This window comes from Budorcas taxicolor, chromosome 3 (assembly GCF_023091745.1).
Source record: "Budorcas taxicolor isolate Tak-1 chromosome 3, Takin1.1, whole genome shotgun sequence".
NCBI classification, from domain to species: domain Eukaryota; kingdom Metazoa; phylum Chordata; class Mammalia; order Artiodactyla; family Bovidae; genus Budorcas; species Budorcas taxicolor.
The window spans coordinates 45,814,300-45,832,749 of record NC_068912.1 but is presented as its reverse complement, the minus strand read 5'-3'; the positions used below and the strand labels follow the sequence as shown (position 1 = coordinate 45,832,749).

Sequence of the window (18,450 nt, the reverse complement as noted above, 5' to 3'; positions counted from 1 at the left end):
AGAGCTTAGTATGGTGGCAGGCTAGAGTTTTAAACAGAATGGCTGGAGAAAGCCTTGCTGAGGTAGACAAAGGAAACTCTGCAAACTCCCAAGTAAGCTGGAAAAATCACTGAAAGTTTCTGAGCACAGGAATAGTAAAAGGATTTCCAAGATGTATTATTATAAAGATATTCTACCAGGAAAGGGCATAAGCATGGCAACCATTACAAACCAACTAAAATAATCCGGATGAAAAATGATGATGGTTTAGAAAGGCAGGAAGTGGTGGAAGTGATGAGAAATAATCCGATTCTAGCTAATAGAACTGAAGGTATATCCAACGGATCTTCTAATTAAGTATGGGAGGAGAGACAAATAAAATTGAAAACTCAATATTTTGCTCTCAGAAAGTGATGCATAGAGATGACTCCAGGAACAATAGATCTTGGATGTAAGATCGTAATTTGGATTCTTGACATGTGAACAATGAAATGCCTGTTAGGGATTTAAGTGAAGGTATTCACTAGACCCTGGGGCTGGTAAGATCCCCTGGAGAAGGAAATGACAACCCATTCCAGTATTCTTGCCTGGGAAATCCCATGGACAGAGGAGTCTATAGGCTGCAGTCCATGGGGTTGCAAAGAGTCAGACATGACTGAGCAACTAAGTGCAAACACACATTCATTAGGCACTTGGTTACAGAAGTCTAGAATTAAAGAAAGTAGTCCAGGCAAGAGAGATAAAGGCAGGAACCATCAGTCTATATAGATGGTATTTAAAATGAGGAGAGAGAATGTGATCAACAACTTACTGAGTCTTTAAAGAAAGACAGAAAGATCTGAACCCTGGGCGCTCTAATATTTAGGAGTGAGAAGATGAGGAAGAGCCAACAAAGAAGCTGAGAAGAAGACACCAATGAGGAAAGAAGAAAAAAGGAGTTTGAGGTCCTGGAAGGGAAGTGAAAACAAAAATTGCAGGAAGGAGAAAGTGACTGCTTATGTTAAGTGCTGCTGCTACTTAACAGCAAGGTTTGGTTCTTCAGTTAGCAAAGGCCTCCCTGGTAGCTCAGTTGGTAAAGAATCTGCCTGCGATGCAGGAGACCCCAGTTTGATTCCTGGGTTGAGAAGATCCCTTGGAGAAGGGATAGGCTACCTACTCTAGTATTTTTGGGCTTCCCTGGTGGCTCAGCTGGTCAAGAGTCCGCCTGCAATGTGGGAGACCTGGGTTCGGACCCTGGGTTGGGAAGATCCCCTGGAGAAGGGAAAGGCTACCCACTCCAGTATTCTGGCCTGGAGAATTCCATGGACTGTATAGTCCATGGGGTCTCAAAGAGTCTGACACGACTGAGCAACTTTCACTTTTCACTTTCCCTAAAAGCAGAATTTGAAACGTGATTTATGGAGTGAGTGCTCTTCAGGAAATAACAATACAGGAGGGATGAAGCAGGGTAGAAAAGGAAACACTGATCAAGGATGGGCCAGTGATAGTGTCTAATCTTAGAGCCATAGGGCAAGGGTCTGGAGCACAACTGCGCATAGGAGCTGCCCTCGCCTTAAGGGAAACAGACTGGCTTCTTTCAAGATACTGTTTTTGTATTTAGTTCTCAGAAATTTAATTATGATATATCTTGATATGGATTCCCTAGTGTTTCACAGAGGTTTTTGAATCTGTAGGTTTGTGTCTCTTGCTAAATTTAGGAAGTTTTTACCTGTTACATCCCTTTGGGGTATTTTTCAGCCTCAGCCTGTTTCTTCTCTTCTTGATAAAGGTAGAAATTCAGTGGTCTGGGATGTGGGCTGCCTTGGTTACCAGGTAGCTAGTGAGCATGAAAGTCCTGACTCCCTTCCTTTCACCAAGCAGAGAGGTTGGAGCATCTCATCATCTCATCACAGGATTGAAGTCCAGGCTCCCTGCTCAGCGTTTGTGAATACATTGGGATGAGGTCACCTTTTTGTTGTTTACTGTATTCAGCTAGAGTATAGCTGTTACTATCTAAACGGCTTTCGTCTTACTATGAACAGAAAAGAAACTGTTCATTTCTTCATATTTTGGCTAGAAAGAGCAGACTTTTGTTGAGGGGTATGTGTGTGTGTGTGTCTGTATCAGCTAACATTTCTGGTTTTCTAACTTCTTTGGCTCCAAGGCTCCAAGATATATGCAGAAAAGAAGAAAACCCAGGGAATTCATCACTCTGTCATGTTTCAGGTTCCATATTCCTAGTTAATTAGCCTTCTCTACACCTTAGAGAATCTTCTCATATTTGTTTTACGCATGTTTTTAAATTTAAATGAGTAATTATAAAACTCAAGTATGAAAATTTATAAATTAAAAAATAAATCATATCGTGTGGTAATGCTTTTATTCAATTCTTCATGGAAGCACAAAGAATAATAATGAAAAGGAGAAGAACAGCATTCTTTAACGACACTGTGGATAACTTTCAACTCTAGTTCCATATTCCCTCTTTGGAAACATGTTTCACTGTTCTTTGTTAATATAGTATATACAGTTAATACATAGAGTTTTCAAGTATATATCCAGAGCAATAAATCTGATCTTATAATTGAGATAATACTAACATATCTTTAAAACTTTCATTTTTCCTCTAACACTTGCTATTATAGCAAATCTAAAATATACAAAAGTGCTAAGAAAACAAATACAATTACTATTAACATTTCATTTTTTTCTGTATGAATATGTGTATAGGTGTGGTTCTATAAAACTATATACAACCATTCTGAAATATAGTGTTGTTCTGTACCTTGTCCATAAATTAATAATATAAATTATAAGTCTTTTTCAGATTATTAATTACTTCAAAAGTAATTTTATTTAAAAATAGTATTTTAATGGCTGCACCGTTTACTACCAAATAGATTCTGCCCTGAGTTACTTAGCTATAACCCACATTTTCCCACCCACATTTTTCTCTACAAATAAACAGTATTGGGATAATCTCTCTATTTAATTATTTACCTACATTCCTTATTTGCTCCTTAAGATAGGTTACTGAAGATGAATTACTAGGTTTAAGTGTTTGATAATTTAAAGGTATTCTTATGTACTGAATCCCCTCAAATTCATTTGTCAAAGGCCTAAACCCCAGTATCTCAGAATGTATATGTATTTGGAGTCAGTCTTAAAAGAGGTAAATAAATTAAAATGAGGTCATCATAATGCCTCTTATCTGATATATTGGTGTCATTATAAGAAGATATTTGGACACGCACAGGGGGAAGACCATGAGAAGAGAGTGAAAAGGCAGCCACCTATCATCAAGAGAGATGCCTCAGAAGAAATCAACCAAGTTGACACCTTGATCTCAGATTCTAGCCTCCAGAACATGGAGAAAATAAACTGTTCTTCAGGCCACCCAGTCTGCGGTATTTTTTTATAACAGTCCTAGAAAACTAACACATGTATTAACAAATAATGTCAAAGATACTGACAAAGACACTGTCAAACTGCTTCCCTAGAAATCTGCGCCAATATGTATTTAATGCAGAAAACCTAGTTTACTGTATCCTGGTCAATTACCAAAAAAAAAAAAGAATATATGAGACACTCAATTTATAAGCTAACATTATGGAATGAAAATACTAATTTTTAATAAAATAAGAATAATAAAAACACAACAATAATAATGGTGAACGTCTCCTCTTCTAAATAAACAGTCTCAGTACAGTTCAGTCGCTCAGTCATGTCCGACTCTTTGTGACCCCATGAACCACAGTACGGTAGGCCTCCCTGTCCATCACAAACTCCCGGAGTCCACCCAAACCCATGTCCATTGAGGTGATGATGTCATCCAACCATCTCACCCTCTATCATCCCCTTCTCCTCCTGCCCTCAAACATTCAGGGTCTTTTCAAATGAGTCAGCTCTTCACACGAGGTGGCCAAAGTTTTGGAGTTTCAGCTTCAACATCAGTCCTTCCAATGAACACTCAGGACTGATCTCCTTTAGGATGGACTGGTTGGATCTCCTTGTAGTCCGAGGGACTCTAAAGAGTCTTCTCCAACACCACAGTTCAAAAGCATCAATTCTTTGGTGCTCAGCTTTCTTAATAGTTCAACTCTCACATCCATTCATGGCCACTGGAAAAACCATACGCCTGACTACTTTGTTGGCAAAGTAATGTCTCTGCTTTTGAATATGCTGCCTAGGTTAGTCATAACTTTCCTTCCAAGGAGTAAGCGTCTTTTAATTTCATGGCTGCAATCACCATCTGCAGTGATTTTGGAGCCCCCCAAAATAAAGTCTGACACTGTTTCCACTATTTCCTCATCTATTTGCCATGAAGTGATAGGACCGCATGCCATGATCTTAGTTTTCTGAATGTTGAGATTTAAGCCAACTTTTTCACTCTCCTCTTTCACTTTCATCAAGAGGCTTTTTAGTTCCTCTTCACTTTCTGCCATAACAGTGGTGTCATTTGCATATCTGAGGTTATTGATATCTCTCCGAGCAATCTTGATTCCAGCTTGTGCTTCCTCCAGCCCAGCGTTTCTCATGATGTACTCTGAATAGAAGTTAAATAAGCAGGGTGACAATATACAGCCTTGACGTACTCCTTTTCCTATTTGGAACAAGTCTGTTGTTCCATGTCCAGTTCCAACTGTTGCTTCCTGGCCTGCATACAGATTTCTCAAGAGGCAGGTCAGGTGGTTTGGTATTCCCATCTCTTTCAGAATTTTCCACAGTTTATTGTGATCCACACAGTCAAAGGCTTTGGTGTAGTCAATAAAGCAGAAATAGATGTTTTTCAGGAACTCTCTTGCTTTTTCAATGATCCAGTGGATGTTGGCAATTTGATCTCTGGTTCCTCTGCCTTTTATAAAACCAGCTTGAACATCTGGAAGTTCACGATACACGTATTGCTGAAGCCTGGCTTGGAGAATTTTAAGCATCACTTTACTAGCATGTGAGATGAGTGCAATTGTGCGGTAGTTTGAGCACTCTTTGGCATTGCCTCTGGGATTGCAATGAAAACTGATATTTTCCAGTCCTGTGGCCACTGCTGAATTTTCCAAATTTGCTGGCATATTGAGTGCAGCACTTTCACAGCATCATCTTTCAGAATTTGAAATAGCTCAACAGGAATTCCATCACCTCCACTAGCTTTCTTCGTAGTGATGCTTCCTAAGGCCCACTTGACTTCACATTCCAGGATGTCTGGCTCTAGGTGAGTGATCACACCATTGTGATTATCCGGGTCATGAAGATCTTTTTTGTCCAGTTCTTCTGTACATTCTTGCCACGTCTCCTTAATATCTTCTGCTTCGATTAGGTCCCTACCATGTTGGTCCTTTATTGAGCCCATCTTTGCATAAAATTTTCCCTTGGTATCTCCATAATAATCTATAAAGGGGAAACCCTAGAGAGTTTAATTTATCTGGATCATAATTCTCACACATTTCAAATGAGAGAGGCTTGATAATCATTAAAGGATTTCTAAGTTTGAAAATTACATGATTCTTTTTTCAATGTCCTTCAACTGTTTATATCATTATACAGGATCACAACTGATAGCTGATTCATTCCTTGATCTAATTTGGACCACACTAGTGTCCTTCCAGAGACCTCTACGAGAGATGTCATGGTAGAATGCAAAGCTCATAGAAGTGGAGCAAGGAAAACTGAATTACAAATCCAAATCTTCTAGTTAAGTGGCTGTGTTATCATTGCAAATCATGTTGTTTCCCTGTACTTCTATCTCTCTTTTTTAATTCAAAAAACTTTGCTGGTTGGCCAGTGACAGAAAAATTAAAAATCAGATAAATACAAATGTACATGTACAAATACCCTCAATTCCTATTCTAAAAGAGTTTATATGTAGTTAAGAAGTACATAAAAATAAACTAAAAATCATTGTTTTAAAAAGAACATATACACAAAGTATCAAAAGAGCTAATGTTAGATAAGTTTATACTTATTAAATGGCTCACTCACTAATCACTTGGAGAAATTAATATTGGAGAAATTAATTTTCCTCCAACTCTTTGCAACCCCATGGATTGTAGCACACCAGGCTCATTTGTCCATGGGATTCTCCAGGCAAGAATACTGGAGTGGGTTGCCATTTCCTTCTCCAGAGGATCTTCTCAACCCAGGGATTGAACTCAGGTCTCCTGAATTGCAGGTGGACTCCTTTACCATCTGAGCCACCAGAGAAGTCCTTGGAGAAATTAATTTCAGGAAATCAGGTGAAAAGGAAGTTGTTCTCCTAACAAATATTTATACCTCATACAATGGCATATTAAATATTGCCTTCAAAGTTGTACTTACTTAATCCCCATTTATAGCCTAATAATCCCAGCCCTATAATGATTTCATGGACCCAATTAAATAACATTCTAGCAGTCAGTAATCACAGATTTTTCCACCTGCACCTCATCTGGAAATATAAGATGTTCATATTGAACACTTAATGTTTATATGTTCCCCAAAAGAATATTTAACAACAGTTTGTGTATACTAGTATACCCTTCTTCAGCTGAATTATGTCTGAAATTTGGAAACTCTTCTATATTATTGTGTTATTATAAAATTATTTTAAGAGGTTTTTATTCATTTTCAAAAAATAAAATTTGGCACAAACTAAATTTATATGATTTTAATCTATTTCAAAAGATTTTTTAAGAAGGAAAATTAATCACATTTTTTAGAAGATTCAAATATAAAATATTTAAATATAAAAAAACTACTGCTATATTTTACACATATTTAATATTTCTAAGTATATATAAAATCATGTCTTACAGTGTAGAATGAGATAATTTTCAGCATGAAACCATGTATCAGTGGTACTTACAAAGCAGTTCTTATCAGGATTTCTTTTCCAATGTTTCTTGTCTAATTTCTTGGCCAAAGTGGAACGCAGAGTTGCATGAGACTGTGTTCGAGGATTTAAAGCCAGGATACTCTGAAGATAACATAGACAAAATATAAGCATAAATATGCTGGACTTTAAAAAATAAAAGTTTATGATTTCACACACATACTCCAAAGATGTATATTAAAAATGTTGTTTTCCCCTTCTACTACTGTAATTCCACAACAAACTTATCTAAAGAAATCATTTCCTAGGTGATATCCCAGTTCACTTTATACAAATATTTATTTATGATAACATGAAGGAGTTCAAAAACATAAAATATAACAGTGGAATTTAAGATAAATTTTATAAATAGTATTCTTAAATAAGAATGAAAAGAGAGGCAGACACTTCATTACAGACGTGATTTAAACTAGTAATAATAATCTCCACTAAGTTTTTAGAGCTTTACCAATTGCTTTCACATGTATTATTTAATGTACAAATAGCTACTGTTATCTCAAAATTTTGGACACGGAAATAAATTCAGGGTGGTTAAGTAACCTGTTCAAGATCTAATAATTAACATGTGGAAGGGATTGAATCAGAATTCAGTTCTTGAGTGTTGGACTTACATGTGAATTTATCCAAAGATGGAGTCTACATTTTATTGTGACTTTTTGAGGTATAAAATAGAATAGAAAATGTTTTAAACACATGTGTAAAGCAGCACCTGAATAACTAAAATAATTAATTCAAAAGGCCTGTCTTAAGTAAGGCTTTGAAACATGACCACTGGGACTCATCCAGAAAGAATGAATGAGGACCTCTGCAGATCAACTCCCTAATAGAACAATATAACTGTTAAAAATTAGTAAAAATAAGAATCCTTTGAAGTCTCCAGAAATTCTTATAGTCAAAGAGCAAATGAAGAAATTGTTATCGAAAAAAACCTACTAAAACTTGGTAAGAATGGCGAGGGTCTGTGGCATTGGAAGTGCAGTCGTGTATCCCTCCTCCAGGCTCCCAGTTCAGCACGCAGGAATTCTACCTCAGGTGAATATAGCCAAGGACAGAGGGCTGACCCTCCCCCCACCCTCTAGGTGACACTGAGGTATCTTCCAAAGAAAGGCAGGGTATTAGTATACCTAACCCCCTCTCCCCAGTCTACCAGCTATGTAGCAAGTAAAGACCAGAAAGTGTAGCTGAGAAGTCAGGAGCTCCTTGCTTTTCCCATATCCACTCACAGAAGAAAGGCTCTGTCTCAGGAGCAACAGGCCTATAACAGGATCCTGATCACCATTATATCAGCTTGCCCATGGCTTAGAGTTAGCAAACCAGGAGAAGCAAACTGAGATCAGAGGTTACTGCCTATACCAGGGCACTGCTCATAAAGCAGGAGTGTAGCTCCCAGAAATGCAGGCCACTGTAACTACCCCTAGATCTGGAGCTGTGGCAGAGATTTTTTTCCCAGAGAAAGAGGCCAGACAAACAGAAGAACTGACTTCATTTAAATTAATACATGGGAAGTTCAAGGCTAAGGGTACTCTCAAAAACAATAAAGATTTCAATGCCAGGCAATTAAGAGGAAGGAGGTAGCTTCAGGAGAGCAATAAACTAAATCACAAGGCAGACAGTTTACCAGAAAGAATACCTAATGGTTCCTGTATGGCCACAAGAAATCTCAAAGACTCGCCTAAAAACTACTCTTGCAAAGGGGCCCAAATTTAACTGAATCACACTGTGCAGTAATTTATTAATACATCCCAAGGCATTGCCAAAAACAACAGAGCAATCAACTAGTAATCAAAGAGACTAAGAACTGGGTGTGATACCCACAGAGGGGGACCATTTAACAATGAAATCCAAAGAGAAGGCACAGAGAGTCCCACTAAAAGCACTGTCATACCACATTTACTGAAGCCCATGGCCTCACCCTATGTGAGTGCTATCAAAAATCAGGGAAACAGACATATCTAAAGCAGTCCACCAAATCACTAAATAAACAGGCTAACAACAACCAGCCCCTAACTCTGGGATGGGGTAGAGGGAAATTAGTATCCAGAATCGCTATATTATCTGAAATGTTCCATTTTCCATTAAAACAAAATTAAAAGACATTCAAACAAACAGGATTATATGGTCCATGCAAGAACAAAAGCAGGTAACAGATATTGCCATTCAGAGGTTTCAGGTGTAACATTTAATAAAAACTTCAAAGCAGCCATTATAAGGAAGGTATGGTAACAATATTTCACCAAACAGAGAATACTCATAAAGACATAAAAATTATTTTTAAAATTCTAGAGATAATAAACTATAGTAACTGAAATAAAAAATTTACTAGAAGGGCTCAATAGTATATCTTAATTTGCAGAAGAAAGAATCAGCAAACTTTAAGAGAACTCAAGAGATATTATGCAGTCCAAAAGACAAAGACAAAAAATATTTTTCAAAAAATTAACACAGCCTTAAAGATATATGGTACACAATTTGTTGTTGTTGAGTCACTCAGTCATGTCTGTCTCTTTACAATTCTAGACTGCAGCACCCCAGGCTTCCCTGTCCTCCTTAACCATCTCCCAGAGTTTGTTCAAACTCATGTCCATGAAGTCAGGGATGCCATGCAACCATCTCGTCCTCTGTCGTCCCCTTTTCTTCTTGCCTTCAGTCTTTCCCAGCATCAGGGTCTTTTGTAATGAGTTGGCTCTTTGCATCAGGTGGCCAAAGTACTGGAGCTTCAGCTTCAGCATCAGTCCTTCCAATGAACACCCAGGACTGCTCTCCTTTAGGATTGACTGGTTTGATGTCCTTGCAGTACAAGGGACTCTCAAGAGTCTTCTCCAACACAGTTAAGTGCTCCAAGATATTTTAGCAAGATTTCAGAAAGGAAGGCAAGAAAGGAGGTGAAAAATATAAGAAAAATAATGGAACTGAAATTTTGATTTTTTTTTTAAAGAAAAAACATTAAACTATATATTCAGTAAGATGAACAAATTTAAGTAGGATAAATGCAAAAAGATCCACACACAGACACACTGGCAAAAGAGCTAAAAGTCAACACCAAAGAGAAAATCTTGAAAGTAGCAAGAGAAAAATACTCAAATGTACAACTCCAATAGTTTAACGGTTGACTTTTCATCAGGAACAACAGATGTCTAAGAGTAGCAGAATAAGATTTTCAATGAACTAAAAGAAAAAAAATTGTCAACCAAGAATACTATATTCAAGACAGAAGAACAAAAAGGAAATGGACTTGAATATTGTAAACCAACTAACCTAATAAATAATAGCTACATTTCATCAAATTGCAGAATGCATATTCTTCTCAGTTCAGTTCAGCTGCTCAGTCATGTCCAACTTTTTGCAACTTCATGGACTGCTGGATGCCAGGTTTCCTTGTCTATCATCAACTCCCGGAGCTTGCTCAAACTCATGTCCATCGAGTCGGTGATGCTATCCAACAATCTCATCCTCTGTCGTCCCCTTCTCCTCCTGCTTTCAGTCTTTCCCAGCATCAGGGTCTTTTCCAATGAGTCAGTTCTTTGCATCAGGTGGCCAAATTATTGGAGATTCAGCTTCAGCATCAGTCCTTCCAATGAATATTCAGGGCTGATTTCCTTTAGGATGGTTGGATCTTCTTGCAGTCCAAGGGACTCTCAAGATTCTTCTCCAACACCACAGCATCAATTCTTCAGCACTCAGCTTTCTTTATGGTCCAACTCCCACATCCATACATGACTACTGGAAAAACCATAGCTTTGACTAGACGGAACTTTGTTGGCAAAGTAATGTCTCTGCTTTTTAATATGCTGTCTAGGTTGGTTATATCTTTTTTTTGCAAGGAGCAGGCATCTTTTAATTTCATGTCTCAAGTGTCCACAAAACATTCTCTGTGACAAACCAGAAGCTAGGCCATAAGACAAACCTTAATAAATTTAAAAAGGTTAAAATCATACAAAGCAGCTATCCAACCATAATGGAATGAATACAGATGTCAGTAACAGAAGGAAATTTGGGAAATTTACAAACAAGATACATGCACATAGTAAACATTGTGCTGAGAGGAGTCAGTTACAAAATCCCACATCCTGTATTACTCCACTTATATAAAATGTCCAAAATAGAGAAGTCTATAGAGACAGAAAGTAGATGTGGTTGCCAGGGACTGGGGGATTAGGGGCAAAGGCAGCATGAATGCTGAAGGGTATATGATTTCTTTGGGTAGATGAAAATTGATCACGGTCTTAGTAGCAAACTATGAATACAATAAAAGTCTTTGAATTCTACACTCTATATTTGTGAACTGTACAGTATGTGAATTATATCTCAATAGAGCTGTTACTAAATAATAGTATTAATAACACAGTAAATTCTACATTCAGTGAATTTCACTGAATACTGCATTCATTCTAATAAACATTATTGGGGCTTATTTTATTAGCCTAACATAAATGAAGATTACTTTGAGTAATTGCTATATATGTTAGACATGATATTTCTTCAGTTGATCAATTTAGATATCTGTGTTCTGGACAACAAATGTACAATAAATCTATGAGGTTTAAACAATATATTCCTCATGATTAAATAATTCCAAAGCAACCTAGTAATAAGAGCCAACGATAGAAAACTAAGTAATCCTATTTATATACAAAAAAATAGAAAACTTTTTTTATCATGAAACAGAAGCAATTTTGTTTGTTTAGTTATCCTATTTGAACCATTAGTCATCTCATACATTAATTCAAGCTGATAAATAAGAAGATGACGTTTTTTAAAGTAGTTATTGTGGCCAACATTTAAAGGAAAAAAAAAAGAACTAGATAATATGCGAGAAAGATAGCTGTATTTCATTTAGTTTTTACTTCCACAATTCATATTGTGATAAATGATTATGTTTATCTATGTTGGCACAGTAATGTAACTTTTAAGAATAAACATTCTGAATGCAATTTATTGGCTGCTTATCACAGTAACTTTTCTTTTGCACAGCATAAGTAGAAAGTATAACACAACATGAAATATTGGGTTAACCTTTTGCAAAAAGGCAGTGAGTTGAATTCAATGGATCTTGGGTAAAAATAAATTGGATTGTGGAGAATGGTTACCAAGGATTTGACTTAATAATATCCCAAATGAAAAGTGATATAAAATAAAAATACAAGACATGAGTGGTTGAGAGCTGTTAAAAACAATTTTCCAAAGCAAGACTTTTTGAAACTAAAAGTCAATATCATCAATAACTAAGCAGCTGGCAGAACAATATAGGAGAGTTCTAAATTGCATTCTTCCTAAGAAATGACCAAAGCCAGGTCCTAACAGGGTCACAGGGTCCCCTCTCTGGATAAATTGAGCAGTTTAAGAGACCCATTAACCCTTTCAGAAATAAGGCATATTACTTATAAAGGAAGATTTTCTCCCATGCAAAGAATTTGGCCTTTGGCTTCCCCAATCACTTCAGTAAAAATGTACTGGTGATTCTAGAGGGAAAAAAAACAGAATTGAGAGAATTTTACTGCACTAATTTTATTTAGGTTAAGAAATGACAGAATATGATCAGAAGACGAATTCACACACGACATCAAATCAGAGGCATGTGTTTTCCCTGTGCTGTCAGTTCTTCTCTGGGAAGCAGATAGAAGGCCACAACACACAAACTAGAATCCTGCATCTGAGAAGTGGCCTTCTGTACTACTACCATAGAGAACACAAAAAGGAGCTCTTATTGACTACAATCACAGGGCCTCAGTTCACAAATAAAAGCATTAAGTCTTAGCCCTCAAATACTGGAACTGAGTGCTGAGAGCTTGAATTCCAACTGCAGAAAGTCATTTGGCCAATATATTCTCTTTCCAAAAGCATAGCTTTGCTTCACATCTCAGTATCAATTATTCAAACCTAATGCACCATTAAGCTCTCTCCAGGCTTCCCTGGTAGCTCAGCTGGTAAAGAAACCACCTACAATGAAGGACATCTTGGTTTGATTCCTGGATCAGGAAGATTGGCTAGAGAAGAGATAGACTACCCACTCCAGTATTCTTAGGCTCCCCTGGTGGCTCAGATGGTCAAGAATAGGTCCTCAATGCAGGAGACCTGGGTTTGAGCCCTGGGTTGGGAATATTCCCTGAAGGAGGGCTGGCAACTCACTTCAGTATTCTTGCCTGGAGATTCTCCATGGACAGAGGAGCCTGGTGGGCTACAGTCCATGGGGTCACAAAGAGTCAGACGTGCCTGAGAGACTAAACACAGCACAGCACAGCAAGCTCCCTCCATCCTTTGCATTTTAAATTATAAGCAAATGTTTCCTCTTCAGTACTGGTCATTACTTACTTTAATTCTGAGCCATTATACATATATACAACATAATACACATATACCAACATTTTCAATTTACAAGCTGAACTTATTAATTCATTAAATTTTGTCTTATTTAAATTATGCTTAAATTTTGTCTCTGATGATGTTTCCTAAGTGCTTTGTAAATGTCTCCTACTTTTCCTGGTTAAACATAAATAATAAGTAAATAAAATTTAAAACTTGTTTCTCTCATTTTTTCATAATTTGGTATAACTATGTTAATTTCAATAAAATGTATTGTGGCAGCATTTTTTCTTCAATAAATACTCCTGGTTAACAGAAAAATAAATAGCTGTTGCTTAATCCTTTTGTTAAGTATCTCTTGCTTCATCCAGGTAACAACCTAACAAATGTTTAGCAGTTGAGAACTGAACTTTTCATTTGCTTAACCGTCTCTTGCTTATAAACCCCAGTCTCAGCCAACTACCCCACCCTCTGCCATGTCTATCACTGATCATAGTGTAAGGACAGTTTAAGTAAGTAACTTAAGAATTTACAAATGTGCCTTTGGTTCTTGGATAAGCTCAGAACTCCAGCTGGTTTGGGAGTAGAAGAGAGAACACAGCCTCAATTTTGTACCTTACACCCACACTTAAGAGATCAATATAAATAACCTTGAAGTCTGAAAACCTTGAAAAGTCATGGCAATCAGTCCTAGTCAAGAACTCTCAGATTTTCCTATATTTAAAAGTTGGCTTAAAGCTCAACATTCAGAAAACGAAGACCATGGCATCTGGTCCCATCACTCCATGGCAAATAGATGGGGAAACAGTGGAAACAGTGTCAGACTTTATTTTGGGGGGCTCCAAAATCACTGCAGATGGTGATTGCAGCCATGAAATTAAAAGACGCTTACTCCTTGGAAGAAAAGTTATGAGCAACCTAGATAGCATATTCAAAAGCAGAGACATTACTTTGCCAACTAAGGTCCGTCTAGTCAAGGCTATGGTTTTTCCAGTAGTCATGTATGGATGTGAGAGTTGGACTGTGAAGAAGGCTGAGCGCTGAAGAATTGATGCTTTTGAACTGTGGTGTTGGAGAAGACTCTTGAGAGTCCCTTGGACTGCAAGGAGATCCAACCAGTCCATTCTGAAGGAGATCAACCCTGGGACTTCTTTGGAAGGAATGATGCTAAAGCTGAAACTCCAGTACTTTGGCCACCTCATGTGAAGAGTTGACTCATTGGAGAAGACTTTGATGCTGGGAGGGACTGGGGGCAGGAGGAGAAGGGGATGACCCAGGATGAGATGGCTGGATGGCATCACTGACTCTATGGACGTGAGTCTGAGTGAACTCTCTGGGAGGTGGTGATGGACAGGGAGGCCTGGCGTGCTGCGATTCATGGGGTCGCAAAGAGTCGGACACGACTGAGTGACTGAACTGAATGCACTTTCATTCTTTGTATAAGCTTAGATTTCTTTTCCTTTAGATTGTACTACCTTTCCAAATAACTTATCTTCCACATTTTTCATTTGATTAACTCTATTCAAAGAATATTTTCTCCTTTATGCACAATGACTAATTCATTATTATTAATACATAATTGATGAAGGATGGAGTCTCTAACAGTCTTAAGTTTTACAACTTTAATTGTGCTAAGTACTTACTAAACAATATGCACAGTGTTAGAGGTTAAATGGGCTTAGATTTTAGCTCTATTGCTTTTTGCTGGTTATTTAAACTCTCTATCCCTCTACTTCTTCAACTATAAACTGTTGATTAGTCATAGTACCTACCACATAAGATCATTTTGAGGATGACATATAAAACTTAGAACTGTCCATGCAGAAAGTGCTTAACACATGATATCAATTAGTATGTGATGGATCTAGATTTTAGACTCCGCTGAACCAATCTGCATTCATATTCTTGTAGTGTTCATTTTGAATACATATATATATGAATCATTTTTTTAAGTATAAATATAGAAAAAGATGAAGAAAACAAGCAAAAGTGAAAGTCACTCAGTCCTCTCACTCTTTGCAAACCCATGGGCCTGCCAGGCTCCTCTGTCCACAGAATTCTCCAAGCAAGAATACCAAGTGGGTAGCCTTTCCCTTCTCTGGGAGATCTTCCCAACCCAGGAATCAAACCCAGGTCTCCCACATTGCAGGCAGATTCTTTACCATCGGAACCACCAGGGAAGCCCAAAGTACAGGAATATAGAAAAAGATGAAGAAAACAGGTGAAAAGGTAACTGTAAAGAGATGGTAAGTAGAGATGTTTCTCAGATGAAACCAAATCATTGGTTCCTGAAGTTATTTTTGCCCTAAGCCTGCAATTTCAAAGGCACTTTGTCTGAAAATGCAATATGCTCTACACAAATTAAAATGGCAGTGTGGAAGGGTCATGAAATTCAAATATAGAGTTTTAAAATCCAGTACATGTATATAGCAATGTAGATATCATTTTATAACACATATAACTATATATAACTTATGGACCTTTGGTCCCAACACGTTTAGGTTAACTGACATTACAATTCCTTCCTAAGAAAGACAAGTAAAAACTTACAAATTTTAAAAAAATGAAAAAAAATCATCAACTAGAAATGAATGAACCCCTTCACACGCTAGTTATATTGCATGGGAAATTTGACTTATTTCTACTGAACCCATAGGTAACACAAATAAAACAGTTTATATATCTTAAAAAACTTCATCATGGCACTCTCCTACTCAGCAAGCAAAGATCTTCTACATGAAGCTGCTGTCTGTATTTGCAAGGTCCACTGTGTACTCTCCTTCACTTACAGAACACACATCACATACTAGGTACTTAAGTGCTCCCTAACTGAAAAATGACTTTTACTGTTTTTCAGAAAAGATTAAGAATTCAAACACAGGAACCCTAACTTATACATCTGATATTACTCTAGTAATTCTTAACACAGAACGGAGCATCCCAAAGGTGGTGATTGACTCTGACTTAGACTCTGTATTAGTCAACTTGGGCTGCTATTAAGGAATCTCAGAGACATTTCTTTCTCACAGTTCTGAGAAGGCCTCATCTCCAATTACTATCACATTGAGAGTCAGCACTTCACCACACAAAATTTAAGAGGGACAAACATTCAGTCCATAACAGCCATGGAAAGGATTCTATTGTCTGTGAAATTATGCAAATGCTGTAAATCCAGGGCATTACTTTAAAAGATACTTTTCTCTTTAGATTGCAAATGGTACTATATTGAGTCTATATTTCTATTTTATCAAGACAAAAAGAAATTTTAAAATAAATAAAAGAGATATTACATGGTATGCTTAAATTTTAAAAAATAAAAACAATATTAACAAAGAAATTAATATTAAACATTAATTATATATCTTTATTCCTTAAACCATTTGTATAGCATATGTACCAACTTACATAGTGATATATTTTTACAAGAATTGAGAAAAAGAAGTATCACATGCAAACTCTTATTGAGAGGTATCAAAAATATTTTAAAAGATGAGAACCTGTATTATAGCCATTTTATTAAACAATTTCATTACTTTATAAACTATTTTTCCATTTAATATATTATTGCAAAGCATCTGTGCTTTATATATTCAAATAACCCATATTTATTTGAAAAAGGAATAACTATGAAAACTCATGTTAAAAAATACCTGATGTTTGCAAGAGCTGAAATATATATGTATATATATATGAGTGCATAGACAGAAACCAAAGATAAAATTATGAATGAAAAGAATTAAGGAGAATTATTACATTTCCAAAAATATATTCATCAGTTCACTGATAACTAAGAAAATTCATACTCTAGAATTTATACTTTTTTTAGAGTCGAGTAAAATTAGTAACTTTATCTCAAAACTTGCTTTCCAGTAATTTTTTGGCCTCAAAGTAAAATTAGCTTTTCAGACTCTTGAAGAAATACGAAAACTATTACAATTTATCTTTAACCTATTAACTATTGAATAAAAGACACATTGTCCCCTAAAAGAGCTGTGTTTACAAGATCAAGGGTCATTTTAGCTCAAGAGAGACTAAGTGTCCACCAGCATGCTAAAAATAAAGCCATACTGATGAGCAAATGAGAAAGCTCAAAAACAAGATTTAAAGGGAAAGAAAGGAGGAGAACTTTAGTTAGTTAGTTAATTGAGGTTAGATTTTTTTTTAATTAACTAAATTGAGCAAGCAGCATGATTTTCAGGTTCACAATAGCATAATAAATCAAGGATTGACTAGTTGCTCTTCATTTACATGGTTAACAGCTAAAAGAAAACATGTGGGATAGCAAGTGATTTATATCAGAAATGACCTATTAATTTCCTGATTTTATTAATACCTGTGCAGAGACTAACCTTTTTTCCCAACCACCACAGCTGTAGTTGTTAAATATAAACTAAGGTTAAACTGTTGAACCAGCCTGAACCAGAAAGGGCTAAAATGGCAACACACAGCCCTGAACTGGCTCCAGCCAGACCACGACAGCAGCACCTCCATAGATAAGACCCAAAGTGTGAGAAAGTTGCCTTTGCCTCATTATCACGCTAAGATCTCCGCCGAAAGAGGGGACCCGCACGTGGCAAGACACAATGTGCTCAAAAGGGCCCAAGGGACTACTCATGCTCTGGTTATTTCTGGAAATTGCCACCCCTTGACATTTTCTTGCCTGCCTCCCCCAGGAAGAAGGGATGGTTAGAGCATGGAGCTTTCCCTTCCTCACTCTTTAATCAATAAATAAAATTTCCTGCTCTGCTTGGCAGGAACTTGCTTTTCTTCAACTGGTGGAAGCAACAGCAGGCATGGAAAGGACTCAACTGGAGTCCAACCGATCCAAGCGGGGTCTGCTAACAACTGAGAAGGATAGGAGTGGGGCAAGGATATGGCCAATTGGGAAGATGAACTATTTAAAATCAAGAAAATGAAACTTTTGAAAACATTTTTTATTATTATGCTATGTTTTAGTTTGCTTCTCAACTCTCTATGGGTTTTCTGCAGTGTTTAGTACTGTTGTTTGGCTCTTCTATCCAGAAACATATCCTCTTTGATTTCCCTGACATCAGAGCTTTGAGCCCTCCCTTTCTATTGACTATTTTTACTTTTGTGACTTCTATTTCCCTCTTAATCACAAATAAGAGTCCTTGGACCTTTCCTGCATGCCCCTCTACTAATGATTACTTTTCTGCAACTGAGTCTTACCTATATTCTAAACCCTGAGTTCTCTGTCTTGATTTACAGTGATCTACTTCAATGAATGCCAAATAACCCATTTGCATGTTCCATCATTATCTCAGTTTCTTCACATCAAAAAACAATGCATTCTCTCCCCCCCCCCC

General features: G+C 36.9%; 1 protein-coding gene across 1 annotated transcript in view; it reads right to left on the bottom strand.

Moving 5' to 3' along the window:
- The window catches only part of DPYD (dihydropyrimidine dehydrogenase), a 934,615-nt gene that overhangs the window by 887,433 nt on the left and 28,732 nt on the right, over positions 1 to 18,450 (bottom strand). The window contains exon 2 of the mRNA XM_052637354.1: positions 6,797 to 6,907. Coding sequence (XP_052493314.1) covers positions 6,797 to 6,907 — 111 coding nt within the window. The remainder of the gene's footprint in view (positions 1 to 6,796; positions 6,908 to 18,450) is intronic.